This window comes from Thamnophis elegans, chromosome 6 (assembly GCF_009769535.1).
Source record: "Thamnophis elegans isolate rThaEle1 chromosome 6, rThaEle1.pri, whole genome shotgun sequence".
Lineage (NCBI taxonomy): Eukaryota > Metazoa > Chordata > Lepidosauria > Squamata > Colubridae > Thamnophis > Thamnophis elegans.
In genome coordinates this window covers 51,777,286-51,792,271 of record NC_045546.1, presented here as the reverse complement: position 1 = coordinate 51,792,271, position 14,986 = coordinate 51,777,286, and the positions used below count along the sequence as shown (strand labels likewise).

The following is a 14,986-nucleotide window of genomic DNA, read 5'->3' as shown; positions in this document are numbered from 1 at the left end:
ACAACCACAACTGAGATCAGAATTTCCAATGCTTAGCAAGACAGTTATTAAGACAGTTTCATCTCATTTTGCGACCTTTCTTGTCACAGTTGTTAACTGGATCTCGGTTCCCCATTGATTTTGCTTGTCAGAAGGTCACAAAAGGTGATCACATGATCCTTGGAAACTGCAATTGACATAAATATATGCTAATTGCCAAGCATCCAAATTTTGATCCTGTGACCATGGGGATGCTGCAACTGTCATAAGTGTGGGAAATGATCATAAGTCACTTTTTTCACTGCCATTGTAACTTTGAATGATCACTAAACAAATGGTTGTCAGTCAAGGACCATCTGTATGCTTCAACACTGCTATAAAGTCTATCACCAAACTTTCTTCCTTGTGAAATAGTTCGCAAACCTGAAAAAATCTCCTGGATGGAATCAGCTGGGACCATTTGTGACGGTCTTCGTGCATATACAGCTCTACATTATCTGTCCTATGTTTCTGATGGAAAAAACGTGTTGATAATGGATGGTGCAAGTGTATGTATAAAAATGCCACTGAATTTAAGTATTCTGAAAACTATTAGAATCAAACATTCAGTGGGTTAAATTTAATGTTGCTAAAGCAGCCTTCTGTTCACACAACTGGAATTATTCTTGTTCTTTTTTCCAAATGATCACCTTAGTCTGTGTTACTTAAATGGAGGGGAGGGAATATGCTATTGATATTTATTTGTTAGGGGGAGGGCTATTATGGGGTGATTCTGTAAATTCCAATGAAATATGACATGCTTTTTTCACAGAAAATTAAATTCCACTAATTTCTATAACATTATATTTCTTACGCTTGCATCTCAGTCAAGCAAAATATGGGAAAATGTGTATGTATCAAAAATTGGGCAAATAATAAAATAGGAAACATGGCTGAAATTAATAAAATGAAATAGACATAAATGCAAAAAATGAAATATAGCATTGCAATGGGGTATAGTAATTCAGCTTACCAAGTAGATTTTTGAATTATAATAAATCACAAGTGTCACCTGATAATAATTTTTTGTGGCTACATTAACAGAACCACGAGTTTCAAAAGCATGGAAAAGCAATAATTTCATCTTATTTGCATCTGTGTGTGTGTGTGCATGTGCTTGTGCTTGTACATGGATGGAGAGAAGTATGAATGGCATGGGTCCATAGTATGGCACCCGGTGAAAAGGCATGATCTTTTTTATATTGGTTGACAGTTAGCTACCATCACTATGAATTGGCCAGCCATAAAATTTGTTTAAATAAATTAAAATTTTAAAAGTCTCAAAAGTCAGGATCTTGTACCTTAAGAAAAATGTAGCAAATTGGAATAGATGCAATGGAAAGTAATGAAAATGTTCATGGCTAAGAAAAATTATTCCAGTGGATAAAAGTTGAAGGAACAGGGTATATTTACTTTAGAGAAGGTAAAACTGAAATCATTCTAGTGCTTTTTTAAATATTGAAGAGCTGACATGTTTAAAAGACAGAGAAGGCTTGTTCTGTGCTGTCCCAGAATACAGGACTAAAACCAATGAGTAATATAAGAAAAAAGATTGTAACTGAATTTTTGGAACAATGGAACTAGGTTCTGGATAAGGCTTTCTTTGCTGGCATGTCATGCAGAGACTAATTAATTCTCTGGGATGTTGTAGCCTTGGATGTATCATGTATAAACAGGTTAATTCTCCTGTGTGCTGCTCCGGGAATCCAATCATGGTTTAACTTAGCCCTTTAGCCTTGAGACTGAGTATGTAAATTTCTAAACCACGCCTCCTCTGGCTGGACTTCCTTCCTTTCCTCAGTTCTCTTTACTCAGTCCAAGCCTACAAGACCTATTTCAATTCTCTCTTGACTAATTGACAATTTCTCAGGATTATTGCATATATTAATGGATTTACTTTTGGTACTTTGCTGTGGATTCTTTCTGATTGGAGGTAAAGCGGCAGTTTCTACCAGCCGATTCCTCTCCTTTGCTGCTTCCCTTGTAAGGATATCGGGTTTCTGCAGCCGGAGCGTAAGACGATCTTGCCATTTACAAACGGCTTCTCTGTCTGTCCTCCCCTTGTTTCGGCGCGTAGGGATGCTGAGTCTCCCAGCGCCGCCTTTCCCATGCCGGATAGCACCCCCCTGCGGGCGCGGTCGGATCCGAGGCTGTGGCCTGACGGAGCTATTCTCCTCCTCTCTCTGCCTCCCTCCCTCGTCCTCTCGCTAGAGCGGCTGCCGGAGGGTTGCATGGATCGGCCGTTGGGATTTCTCCCTGCCGTTTGCATTTGAATTTCGTGCCCTTGCTGCCGATCGCCATATTTGGGAGCGATTTCACGCATGCGTGATAATGTCCAGGATGAGAAAGCAGATTTTCTTCGCGTGCTGAGTCTGCGCACTGCTACCGCCCCTCCCTTTTCCCTCACTCGAGGCTGCTGACTCAGGGAGGAGGTCGTTTCTCTCTTTGTCTCTGCTTTCACGTGGCGTTCTTGGCGAGAGGAGCACAATTGGATTCCTTTGTTTCAGTGATTGAGCTCTTTCAAATTCATACCATGGCCGATCAATCAGTAGGTAAAAGTACTGTGGAGCCAATTTCTGAGCCCCGTTCCCCTGACGAAGGGGGGACTAGCCCTAGACCCGGCAGGGCCGCAACCAGGGCCTCCAGCAGTAGGCCTCGAGCCTCATCCGCTCCCCGGGACAAGTCGCATAAGCGCAAAGACAAGGCCAAGGTTCCCCCAAAAGCATCTGGGGCCCCCATTTGTCCACCCCCGGTTCTGATTCAACAAAACGTCTCTCCGGTGCGTGTTACTGAGCAGGGTTGGTCTCCTGATATTCAGCTTCCCCAAGCTCCCCTTCCTGAGGCGGGGGTATTGGCCTCGTTCCCCCCCAATTATTTCAGAAGCTAGTGGGGCCTCTCTTCGTTCACCTCCTCGTGCTGGGCCTTCTGCCACATTCACGCCCACAGCTGCAGGCCTCAGGCCTCTGGAGGGCCAGGATTTGGGCCTTCCTCCTGATTTATATTTCATGATCTCCGAGGCTATTTCTAAAGGGGTGGATGCAGAGTTATTGCGTAGATCCCAGGCCTCCAGGCCTGTTGCGGCCCACTCAGGCCTAGTTCTTCAGGCATCGCAAGGGGATTCTTCCATTATGCAAACGGCTCCTCCTTCGCCTTTACCCTCGGTTTTCAGTGCAGAGTCTGCCTTAGTGGAGGAAGGTGAAATACTGGATAGGGAATTTTCCGATGACGAAGGCCTCCCTAGGGATCAGCCTACTGCCCCCGGGCTATTCAGGCATGCTCTTTTTAAATCCTTACTGTACAAGGCCAAGACCACCACCCACATGGGGGAGGCGGCTTCTAAGGAAAGTGCTGCTGTAGGTCTGGATGCCACCGAGCGTCTCTTTGCTGAGCAGGTGGCTTTGCAGGATGTTATTCCTTCTCCCAAGCTTTTTCTTGATTTGATCCAGAAGCAATGGGACCAACCGACTGCAGTTAATCCTCCTGGGTCAGGGGATAGGAAGTTATACACGTCTTCCCCAGAGTTGGAAAGTCTCCTCCAGTTTCCCACTGTGGACGCCCCCATTGCTGCTCTTGCTTCACCAGCGTTAATTCCTTCTGAGATTTCAGAAGGATTAAAGGCTGAGGACCGCAAGGCCGAGACGGTCATCCGCAAGACCCATCAGGCTGCAGCTTGGGACTTACGCTCCGCTACTGCAGCTTCCTTTTTTAATAGGACTTCCTTAGTCTGGCTTAGGCAACTGCAGGATAGACTGGACCCGGAGGAAATGCGCCTTCATCAGGATATCACCAAGCTGATGGCGGCTCTGGAATTTTCTGCAGATGCCACCCTTAGCGCGGCTAAATTTGCATCCCGGGCCATAGTTTCTAATGTGGCCTCTCGATGCTCGCTCTGGCTTCGTCATTGGCAAGCTGATGTCAAATCCAAGTGGCGCCTAGCATCTACGCCCTTCAAGGGCGGAGCCTTGTTCGGTTCAGTGCTGGATCCCATTCTCATTGAGACTCGGGATAAACGCAAGGTCCTTCCCTCTACCAGTGCTCGTATTAATAGGAGGCAGCAGCCTTACAATAGGCGGCAGCCCTTTCGGTCCGGGGACTCGGGGTTCACTCCCGCTCCCTATGTCCCCAATTACACCAGGGGGTTTTCCCAGGCTCAGGATCGTGGCCAGGACCGCGCTGGAGCCAGAGACAGGGGTCGCCAGCAGGGTCAGGCGCAGAATAGGAGGTCTTTCCGGGGATCGGGCAACCGGTCCTTTCGAAGGTTCCGGTGACTCGCAGGAAGTAGGGCCCATAGGAGGGCGTCTTTTGGCCTTCGCTCATCAGTGGGCGGAGCTCACATCGGACGCCTGGGCCCTTCAGGTGGTGAGCTTGGGTCTCACTCTAGAATTTCTGTCCATCCCCCCAAGAAGGTTCATCAGGTGCCCCGTGCCCAGATGCCCATCGAAGCGGCGCCTTATGGACGCCGAAATACACCATCTTCTTACCATCAGGGCCATAGAACAAGTACCCACAGGGCAGGAAGGCCTAGGGTTCTATTCCATCTTGTTTCTAATACCAAAGAACTCCGGGGGATGGAGGGCAATCCTAGATTTGAAACAGCTCAATCATTATATCAAATACCAAAAATTCAAAATGCAGTCTCTAAAGAGCATATTGGCTTCCATCCGCCAAGGCGACATGATGACTTCAATAGACATCAAAGAAGCGTACCTCCATGTGCCCATTCATCCGGCGCATCGGAAGTTCCTGTGGTTTCACTTCAACGGCCGCCATTATCAATACCGGGCCTTACCATTTGGCCTTTCCTCGGCCCCGCGCACATTCACCAAGCTCTTGGCAGTACTAGCAGCCTCCCTTCGCTCAATTCCAATACGCATAAATTGTTATTTAGACGACGTGCTGGTGCTGTCGCCCTCTCGGGACCAGGCCCTGCGAGACCTGCAGGTCACGATGGCCTCATTGCGCAATCATGGGTTCATCCTCAACTTGCCCAAGAGCCACTTGTGGCCGACCACGTCCCTACTTCATCTGGGGACCACCATCAACTCGGTGACGTGCGAAGTTTTCCTGTCTCCAGAGAGGAGGCAGAGCATATACCACCTGGCGCATCATGTGCTGTCTCAGAGGCGAGTACCACTGTTGTCATTGTCCAAGCTGCTGGGGAAGATGATCTCCTGCATCGGCGTGGTCCCCTGGGCCAGGTTCCATGCTCGCCCACTCCGGTGGTTTCTGCTGCCTTTCCAGAGAGCGCATACCAGTCATTCCCAAATCAAGGTGCGGCTTCCGAGCAGAGCCCGACGGTCCCTGCATTGGTGGATGTCCTCCAGGCTTCTCTGAGGATGCCCTTTCAAGGAGCCGGACCACGTTCAGGTCACGACAGACGCCAGCTTATTTGGATGGGGAGCCCACGCCCTGAACAGGGTGGCTCAAGGTCGCTGGTCGGATCAGGAGCTGACGAACAGCATAAACTGGCTGGAGCTGCGAGCCATCCGTCTAGCCCTCCTGGAGTTTCGGGACATTGTATCTTGCAACCATGTGTTGATCTTGACCGACAATGTGGCCTCCAAGGCTCACATCAATCGCCAAGGGGGCACACAGTCCAGGGCTCTGATGCTGGAAGCGGAAAAGTTATTCCATTGGGTGGAGCCCAGACTCTCATCGATTCGGGCGGAACACATCTCGGGCGAGGCCAACACACAGGCGGATTGGCTGAGCAGGGCAACTGTGGATCAAGGGGAGTGGCAACTCCACCCCATTCTCTTCCAGGAACTCTCTCGCCATTTCGGCCATCCCGAGGTGGATCTGTTTGCACACCCGCACAACGCGCAACTTCCCCGCTTTTACTCCAGATACCAGACCCTGGGGGCGGAGGGGGTAGACGCTCTACGCAGTCCGTGGCCGGCCGGCCTCCTTTATGCCTTTCCTCCTCTCCCGATCCTTCCGTCGGTCATTCAGAAGATCTTGACAGAGCAGGCGGAAGTACTGCTGGTCGCCCCAATGTGGCCCAGACGACCCTGGTACACAGACCTCATCCATCTGTCCATTTCACGTCCTTGGAGGATTCCGGACGACCGGATTCAGCTCAACCAGGGGGCTCTCATACACCCGAACCGTGTATGCCGTGTGGCACGTGAGCGGGCTATTCTAGCGGCCCTTCACTATTCTGACGAAGTCATTTCCACCATTCAAGCGGCCCGTCACCCGTCGACTACCCGTATTTATGAGGCCACCTTGCAGGCCTTCTGTCGATGGTGCCGTCGCACCGGGGTCGATCCCATCAAGGCTTCGGTGCCCCAAGTTTTGGACTTCTTACAATCCGGCCTCAACAAAGGGCTGGCACCGAACACACTTCGCCGCCAGGTCACAGCCTTGTCAACGGTGATCGGGGGAGGTCAAGGCCGCTCCTTATCTCAGCACTCGCGGGTCCGAACCTTTTTGAAGGGTGCTTCCAACTTACGACCGCCAACCGTACACCGTTATCCCACGTGGGACTTGACTTTGGTTCTCAGAGCTCTCACAGCTGCTCCCTTTGAACCTATCCACTCCATCAGCCTCCGGTTGTTGACGCTCAAGACAGCCTTTCTAGTGGCTATCACATCGGCCAGGAGAGTGTCGGAGCTAGCAGCGCTTTCAATTCGCGTGGATCTTTGCATCTTCCATCCGAACAGGGTGGTGCTTCGTTTGGACCTGACCTTCCTCCCTAAGATAAATTCGCTATTTCACAGGACTCAGGAACTCGTCCTGCCGGACTTTTGCCCTCACCCCTCTCATCCGCAGGAACGCCAGTGGCACCATCTGGATGTTCGCAGGGCTCTTCGCCGCTATGTGAAGCGCACGGCGTCGTTCAGAAGGTCGGAAGCACTGTTCGTTTCCTTCCAGCCTTCGTCAATGGGTCAAAAGGTTTCTTCCCATACCATCGGCCGATGGTTGAAGGCGTCTATTGCGTTGGCATATGACAGTCATTCATGGCTGGTTCCCAAGCGGATCACCCCTCACTCGACCAGGAGTGCGGCCACCACAGCGGCCTGGGCTACGCAAGCGTCTGTAGAGGAAATTTGCAGGGCGGCCACCTGGGCGTCGCCCTCACCCTTTATTCGACACTACAAGATTGATGTCTATGCCTCGGCTGAGGCGTCCTTTGGGCGGAGAGTGTTGCAAAGGGTCCTTCCTTCTGCGGAGGAGCCTGACCAGCCTAGCTCCCACCCTGGGAATTAATTGCTTTGGCATATCCCATGATTGGATTCCCGGAGCAGCACACAGGAGAATGACCGTTGTCTTACCTGAACGGTCCTTCTATGGGTGCTGCGAAGGGATTCCAAACCCGCCCGCAGTTTCGGCTGGCCAGGGCTCCACCTTGATTGTGACTCTGTGACTTTCTTATCTCTGACTGGACTTGACTGCTTTAGTGCCAGAATTGCCGGCGGCTTGATTGACATTGACATACTTGCTCTTCAGCGGACTTCGTGCGAGAACTGAGGAAAGGAAGGAAGTCCAGCCAGAGGAGGCGTGGTTTAGAAATTTACATACTCAGTCTCAAGGCTAAAGGGCTAAGTTAACCCATGATTGGATTTCCTTCGCAGCACCCATAGAAGGACCGTTCAGGTAAGACAACGGTCATTTTTCTCAAGACATTTTTTATGCTCTTTTTATGTTGCTAAAAATGAAGAAAAGTACAAATTTCAAGGTTTCTGATGTTCCAGATAGAGCTAGGAGCTCTTTTACACTGTGAATGTAGGATTGGAAAGTTTTTGTTTTCTAATAGGCTCTGTTACAGCTAGATATAGATGTATAAATAAATGTACATAGCCGTTTTGTTTTTCTGCAGTCATTTGGTACAATAGCTATTCAGTTAGCGCAACACAGAGGAGCAAAGGTGATTTCTACTGTGTATAATCTTGAAGACAAACAACGTCTTGAGAGGACTGTTCCTTCTGTAGGTAAGTTAAATTATTTTATACTAAACCTCATGAAAAGACCTAATTCAGACCATTTTTTTAAATTCATAAATGTTGATAAGCTCATAAGGGCTGGCATCTAGAAAACTTGAAATAGAGGATTATTCTATGTCATTTATCCAAACTATATTTTTCAGATACATCCTACACTTGGGTACACATTACCGATATTTTAACATCTGGCCACAATCACCCATAATGTTAACTCTAAATTTTGATGATAAATAGCATAAAAGTATTTAAATTATCAAACAAAAAGATTAATACCAAGAATTCGATCTTTGAATAAAATTTACCCTAGCTAACAATGAACTTTCATATCTGTTCAGGGGGAAACGAAATTGGAATGTAGCAATTCTCCTGTGTGCTGCTTCGGGAATCCAATCATGGGTTAACTTAGCCTTCTAGCCTTGAGACTGAGTATGCAAATTTCAAAGTCACGCCTCCTCTGACTGGACTTCCGTTTCCTTTCAGTTCTATTACTCAGTCCAAAGCCTACGAGACTTATTTTCAACTCTCTCTTGATTAATTGCTAATTTTTCAAGGTTAATGCTGGATTTACTTGGTTTCCACTGTGGATTTCTTGCTGGATTGGAGGTAAGGCGGCAGATTTCTGCCAGCCGATTCCTCCCTCGCTATTTCCCTTGAAGGGATATCGGATTGCTACAGCTGGAGTGGGGCGTTCTCCGCCTGCCCTCCCTTAACTTCAGCGCGCAAGGAAGCTGAGTCTCCCAGCGCTGCCCTCCACGCCGGATAGCACCCGCCTGCGAGCGCGGTCAGATCCGAGCCTGTGGCTTGTCGGAGCGGGTCTTCCCCTCCTCCCCGCCTCCCTCCTTTGTGCCCTCGCTGGAGCGGCTGCCGGAGGATTACATGGATCGGCTGTTTGGGAATTTCCCCTGCGGTTTCTTTGAATTTCGCGCCTTTGATGCCGGTTGCCTTATTTGGAAGCGTTTTTCACGCATGCGCAGTAATGCCTGGGATGAGAAGGCAGAATTTCTCCGCGCGCTTGAGTTTGCGCACTGCTTTCCGCCCCTCCCTTTTCCCTCACTCGAGTTTGCTGACTCAGGAAGGAGGTCGCTTCTCTTGGTCTCTGCTTCCACGTGGCGTTCTTGGCGAGTGCTTTCAATTGCATTCCTTTGTTTCGCTGATTGAGCTCTTTCAGATTCATATCATGGCTGATCAATCGGTAGTGCAAGGTACTGTCGGGCCAGTTTCTGAGCCCCGCTCCCTTGGCGAGGGGGGGGGCCAGCCCTGGGCCTAGTAGGGCCGCGACCAGGGCCTCTACTAGCAGGCCTCGAGCCTCATCTACTGTTCGGGATAAGTCGCACAAGCGCAAAGACAAAGCCAAGGTTCCCCCAAGGCATCTGGGGCTCCCATTTGTTCCCCTCCGGTTCTGGTTCAGCAACCTGTGTCTCCGGTGAGGGTCGTTGAGCAGGGTTGGTCCCCTGATATTCAGCTTCCCCAGGGCCCTATTCCTGAGGTAGGGGTTTTCGGGCCTCGATCCCCCCCAATTATTTCGGAGGCTTGTGGGGCTTCTCTTCGTTCACCTCCACGCGCTGGGCCTTCTGCCACGTTCACCCCCACAGCTGCAGGCCTCAGGCCTCTGGAGGGCCAGGATTTGGGCCTTCCTGCTGATTTTTACAGCATGATCTCAGAGGCTATTTCCAGAGGGGTGGGTGCGGAATTAGCGCGTAGATCCCAGGTCTCCAGGCCTACTCTGGCCTACTCAGGCCTGGCTCCCCAAGCAGTACAAGGGGATTCTTCCATTCTGCAAACTGATCCTCCTTCCCCTTTACACTCTGTGTTTAGCGCACAATCTCCCTTAGTGGAGGAAGGTGAAATCCAGGATAGGGAACTCTCTGGTGACGAGGGCTTTCCTGTGGACCAGCCTCCGGCCCCTGGGCTCTTCAGGCACACTCTTTTCAAATCCCTGCTGTACAAGGCCAAGACTACCGCCCACATGGGGGAGGCAATTTCTGCAGAAAGTGCTGCTGTGGGCCTGGATGCCACCGAGCGGCTCTTTGCTGAGCAGGTGGCTCTGCAAGATTTTATTCCATCCCCTAAGCTTTTTCTTGATTTAATCCAAAAGCAGTGGGATGAGCCGACCGCAGTTAAGCCCCCTGGGTCTGGTGATAGGAAGCTTTTCACATCTTCTCCAGAGTTGGAGACTCTCCTCCAGTTTCCCACAGTGGATGCTCCCATCGCTGCTCTTGCTTCACCGGCGTTAATTCCTTCTGAAATTTCGGAAGGATTGAAGGCCGAGGACCGCAAGGCCGAATCGGTCATTCGCAAAACTCATCAGGCAGCAGCGTGGGCCTTGCGCTCAGCTACTGCAGCTTCTTTCTTTAATAGGAATTTGAATTGAATTTGAATTGATTTTATTTGTAGGCCGCCCTTTTCCCTGAGGGGACTCAGGGCGGCTCACAGAAACCAGGGAGAGGGGAATACAATACAATACAGTACTAAGACAACAACACATAATAAAAATGATACACAACATGCATACAACATTCGGGCGGGGTAATGGTCCTTATCCCCAGGCCTGACGGGCGAGCCAGTTCTTCAAGGCTGTGCGGAAGGCCTGGACGGTGGAGAGGGTACGAATCTCTACGGGGAGCTCGTTCCAAAGGGTCGGGGCCGCTACTGAGAAGGCCCTCCTCCTTGTGGTTGCCAGCCGACATTGGCTGGCCGATGGGATGCGGAGGAGGCCTAACCTATGAGATCTTATAGGCCGTAGGGAGGTAATTGGCAGAAGGCGGTCTCTCAAGTATCCAGATCCACTGCCATGTAGGGCTTTATGGGTGGTCAATAGCACCTTGAAGCGCATCCGGAGATCGACAGGTAGCCAGCGCAGCCCGCGGAGGATAGGTGTAATGCGGGTGAATCGGGGTGCACCCGCAATCACTCGCGCGGCTGCGTTCTGCACTAGCTGAAGTCGCCGGATGCTCTTCAAGGGCAGCCCCATGTAGAGCACATTGCAGTATTCCAGCCTAGAAATCACGAGGGCCCGAGTGACTGTTGTGAGGGCCTCCCGGTTCAGGTAGGGTCGCAACTGGCGCACCAGGCGTACCTGGGCGAATGCCCCCCTGGTCACAGCCGCTATATGATGGTCGAATGACAGCTGTGAATCCAGGAGGACTCCCAAGTTGCGAACCCTCTCTGAGGGGTGTAGAATTTGACCCCCCAGCCTGAGTGTTGGATTAGTGGCCGAATTTTTGGGAGGAAAACACAACAGCCACTCGGTCTTTTCTGGGTTGAGCACAAGCTTGTTAATCCTCATCCAGTCCATGACGGCTTCGAGCCCCCGGTCCATCACGGCAACCGCTTCATTGATTTGGCACGGGGCGGACAGATACAATTGAGTATCGTCCGCATATTGATGGTGTCTAATCCCGTGCCTACGGATGATCTCTCCCAGCGGTTTCATGTAAATGTTAAATAGTAGGGGGGATAAGACCGAACCCTGCGGCACCCCATATTTCAGGGGCCTTGGGGACGATCTCTGCCCTCCCACTAACACCGACTGCGACCTGTCCGAGAGGTAGGAGGAGAACCACCGTAACACGGTGCCTCCCACTCCCACCTCCCGCAGTCTTCGCAGAAGGATACCATGGTCGATGGTATCGAAAGCCGCTGAGAGGTCAAGGAGGACCAGGATGGAGGGATGTCCTTCATCTCTGGCTCTCCAGAGATCATCCATCAATGCGACCAAGGCGGTTTCAGTGCTGTAACCGGGTCTGAAGCCTGACTGGAAGGGGTCTAGGTAGTCTGCTTCCTCCAAGGACCGTTGGAGCTGGAAGGCCACCACCTTCTCAACAACCTTCCCCAGGAAGGGGAGGTTGGAGACCGGGCGGTAGTTATTAAGGACAGCTGGATCAAGAGATGGCTTCTTCAGGAGGGGTCTCACCACCGCCGCCTTCAGTGCGGCGGGGAAGTTCCCCTCCCGAAGGGAGGCGGTTACAACCGCCTGGATCCAGCCTCGTGTCACCTCACTACAGTTGGAAACCAGCCATGAGGGACACGGATCCAAAGCACAGGTGGAGGAACTCACAGCTCTCATGGCCTTGTCCACATCCCCGGGGGTAACCTCCTGAAACTCAACCCAGAGCTGTTGTACTTGGTCCCCCTGAGTCTCGGCTGGAACTGCAGATGTGGAGTCCAAGTCCGTCCGAAACCGAGCAATTTTGTCCGCTAAGAATTGGGCATATTCTTCAGCTCTGCCCTGCAAGGGTTCCCCCGCCTCCCTTTTGTTCAGCAGGGAGCGGGTTATCCTAAACAGGGCAGCTGGGCGGGACTCAGCGGACGCAACCAGGGAGGCTATATGTGATCTTTTAGCTGCCCTAAGTGCCCTAGTATATTCCCTGGTGCAGGTGGTTACCATTGCTCGGTTCGATGCGGACTTATCGGACCTCCAGCGGTGCTCCAGGCATCTCCTCCGGCGCTTCATCTCCCGGAGCTCCTCGGTGAACCAAGGTGGTCTCCGGGATCCGCCGCCTCGGAGGGGCCGCAGTGGCGCAATCCGGTCGAGGGCCTCTGACGCTGCCGAGTGCCACGCAGCAGCCAGAGTCTCTGCCGGACTGTGGGTGAAAGTATCAGGAATAACCCCAAGCTCTGTCTGGAACCTTACTGGCTCCATAAGACGCCTGGGGCGGAACCACCTGGTCGGTTCCTCCTCCCTACAGTGGGGGTTTGGCCTCCGGAAGTCGAGCCTCAGTAGGCAATGGTCTGACCACGACAGGGGTATGATGTCACTCCCCCTCAGACCAAGATCACACATCCACTGCTCCGAGAGAAATACAAGGTCAAGCATGTGTCCCGCCGAGTGGGTTGGGCCTCGGATTACTTGAGTCAAGCCCATGGCTGTCATGGAAGCCATGAACTCCTGCGCCCCATCAGAGTTTTCACCGAGCGTCGGCAAATTAAAGTCCCCCAGGACCATCAACCTAGGGAACTCAACTGCCAGCTCGGCTACTGACTCGAGGAGCGAGGGGAGGGCTGCTGCAACGCTGTTGGGAGGCAGGTACGTTAGCAGCAAACCCACTTGACCCTTGAGGTCCAACTTTAACAGCAAAGACTCACACCCGACAATCTCCGGAGCAGGGACCCTACGAGGAACTAACGACTCCCGGATAACAACGGCCACACCCCCACCCCTTCCCTGGGCTCTCGGCTGATGCAGCACCTGAAATCCTTCTGGGCACAGTTCTACAAGGGGGACTCCTCCCTCTGGGCCCAGCCAGGTCTCAGTAATACATGCCAGGTCTGCCCTCTCGTCTAAAATTAAGTCCCGGGCGAGAGGTGCTTTATGTACAACAGACCTGGCATTTAGCGACAACAGCCTGAGACCAGGGTCCTGATTACTTACACCATCTGGTCTTGGAGTGGGACTCCTAGGGCCGGAAGGAGGGATCTCTGTGATGTAGCGAACCCTCCTTCCCCGGTAATGGCCTGCCCTAGAGTCCCCGCCGTATCTGCCCCTCCCTGTCACGACCGCAATACCCCGACCCTCTCCCGTATCTTTAGCCCCCTCAGCCACCCCCATAGCCCCCGCAATTCCCGGCAGGTCCTCCGAATCAAGCACACTCATTTATACACTCAAGCAGAATAGGACTTCCTTAGTTTGGCTGAGACAACTACAGGAAAGGCTGGACCCGGAGGAACTGCGCCTCCATCAGGATGTCACCAAGCTGATAGCGGCCCTAGAGTTTTCTGCTGATGCCACCCTTAGCGCGGCAAAATTTGCATCCCGAGCTGTGGTTTCCAATGTGGCTTCTCGCCGTTTGCTCTGGCTCCGCCACTGGCAAGCTGATATCAAATCTAAGTGGCGTCTAGCATCCACGCCCTTTAAGGGCGGGGCCTTGTTTGGTTCAGTGCTGGATCCCATTCTCATTGAGACTCGGGACAAACGTAAGGTGCTTCCCTCCACAAGTGCCCGTGTGACCAGAAGACCACAGCCTTATAGTAGACGGCAGCCCTTTCGGTCTGGGGACTCGGGGTTTACTTCCGCCCCCTATGTCCCCAGCTATACCAGGGGGTTCTCCCAGGCACAGGATCGTGGCCAGGACCGAGCTGGGGCCAGAGACAGGGGGCGCCAGCAGAGTCAGGCGCAGAGTAGACGGTCATTCCGAGGAGCGGGCAACCGATCCTTTCGCAGATACCGCTGACTCGCAGGAGGTAGGGCCCATAGGAGGACGTCTCTTGGCCTTCGCCCACCAATGGGCGGAGCTCACGTCAGACGCCTGGGCCCTTCAAGTAGTGAGTTTGGGTCTCACGCTAGAATTTCTATCCATCCCCCGAGAAGGTTCATCAGGTGCCCTGTGCCCAGGTGCCCGTCAAAGCGGCGCCTTATGGACACCGAGATATTTCATCTTCTCACCATCAGGGCCATAGAACAAGTTCCCAAAGGGCAGGGAGGCCTAGGGTTTTATTCCATCTTGTTCCTAGTACCAAAGAACTCCGGGGGATGGAGGGCAATCCTAGATTTGAAACAGCTCAATCAGTATATCAAATACCAAAAATTCAAAATGCACTCTCTAAAGAGCATATTGGCTTCCATCCGCCAAGGCGACATGATGACTTCCATAGACATCAAAGAAGCGTACCTCCATGTGCCCATTCATCCGGCACATCGGAAGTTCCTGCGGTTTCACTTCAACGGCCGTCATTATCAATACCGGGCCTTGCCATTCGGCCTCTCCTCGGCCCCGCGCACGTTCACCAAACTTCTGGCAGTATTGGCAGCCTCTCTTCGTTCAATTCCAATACGCATCAATTGTTATTTGGACGACGTGTTGGTGCTGTCGTCCTCTCGAGATCAGGCCCTCCGAGACCTACAGGTCACGATGGACGCATTGCGAAACCATGGATTTGTCCTCAATCTGCCCAAGAGCCATCTGCGCCCAACCACGTCCCTCTTTCATCTGGGAACCACCATCAACTCGATGTCGTGCGAGGTTTTCCTGTCCCCGGAAAGGAGGCAGAGCATATACCACCTGGCGCATCATGTGCTATCTCAT

The 14,986-nt window shown here is 52.0% G+C and overlaps 2 protein-coding genes across 8 annotated transcripts in view; both read left to right on the top strand.

The window, feature by feature from the left end:
* Nucleotides 1-14,986, top strand: part of CRYZL1 (crystallin zeta like 1) — a 40,239-nt gene that overhangs the window by 12,270 nt on the left and 12,983 nt on the right. For 6 of the 7 annotated variants that reach the window (XM_032220229.1, XM_032220233.1, XM_032220231.1 and 3 more), the window contains exons 7-8: nucleotides 394-527; nucleotides 7,841-7,952. The exons of the other annotated variant lie outside the window; for it this stretch is intronic. In XM_032220229.1, coding sequence (XP_032076120.1) covers nucleotides 394-527; nucleotides 7,841-7,952 — 246 coding nt within the window. The remainder of the gene's footprint in view (nucleotides 1-393; nucleotides 528-7,840; nucleotides 7,953-14,986) is intronic. 7 annotated transcript variants of the gene reach the window in all.
* On the top strand, nucleotides 7,959-14,412 carry LOC116510613 (lamina-associated polypeptide 2-like). The gene is made up of 2 exons (XM_032220226.1): nucleotides 7,959-10,322; nucleotides 13,579-14,412. The coding sequence occupies exons 1-2, from the start codon at nucleotides 9,616-9,618 to the stop codon at nucleotides 14,132-14,134; spliced, it is 1,263 nt and encodes a 420-aa protein (XP_032076117.1). The 5' UTR covers nucleotides 7,959-9,615; the 3' UTR covers nucleotides 14,135-14,412.

What these genes read in the sequence shown, in the direction of transcription:
- LOC116510613 (XM_032220226.1), top strand. Translation starts at nt 9,616, where the DNA reads ATGATCTCAGAGGCTATTTCCAGAGGGGTGGGTGCGGAATTAGCGCGT. An exon ending in GCAGCTTCTTTCTTTAATAG is followed by an intron (nt 10,323 to 13,578) that starts GAATTTGAATTG and finishes CAAGCAGAATAG; the next exon opens with GACTTCCTTAGTTTGGCTGA.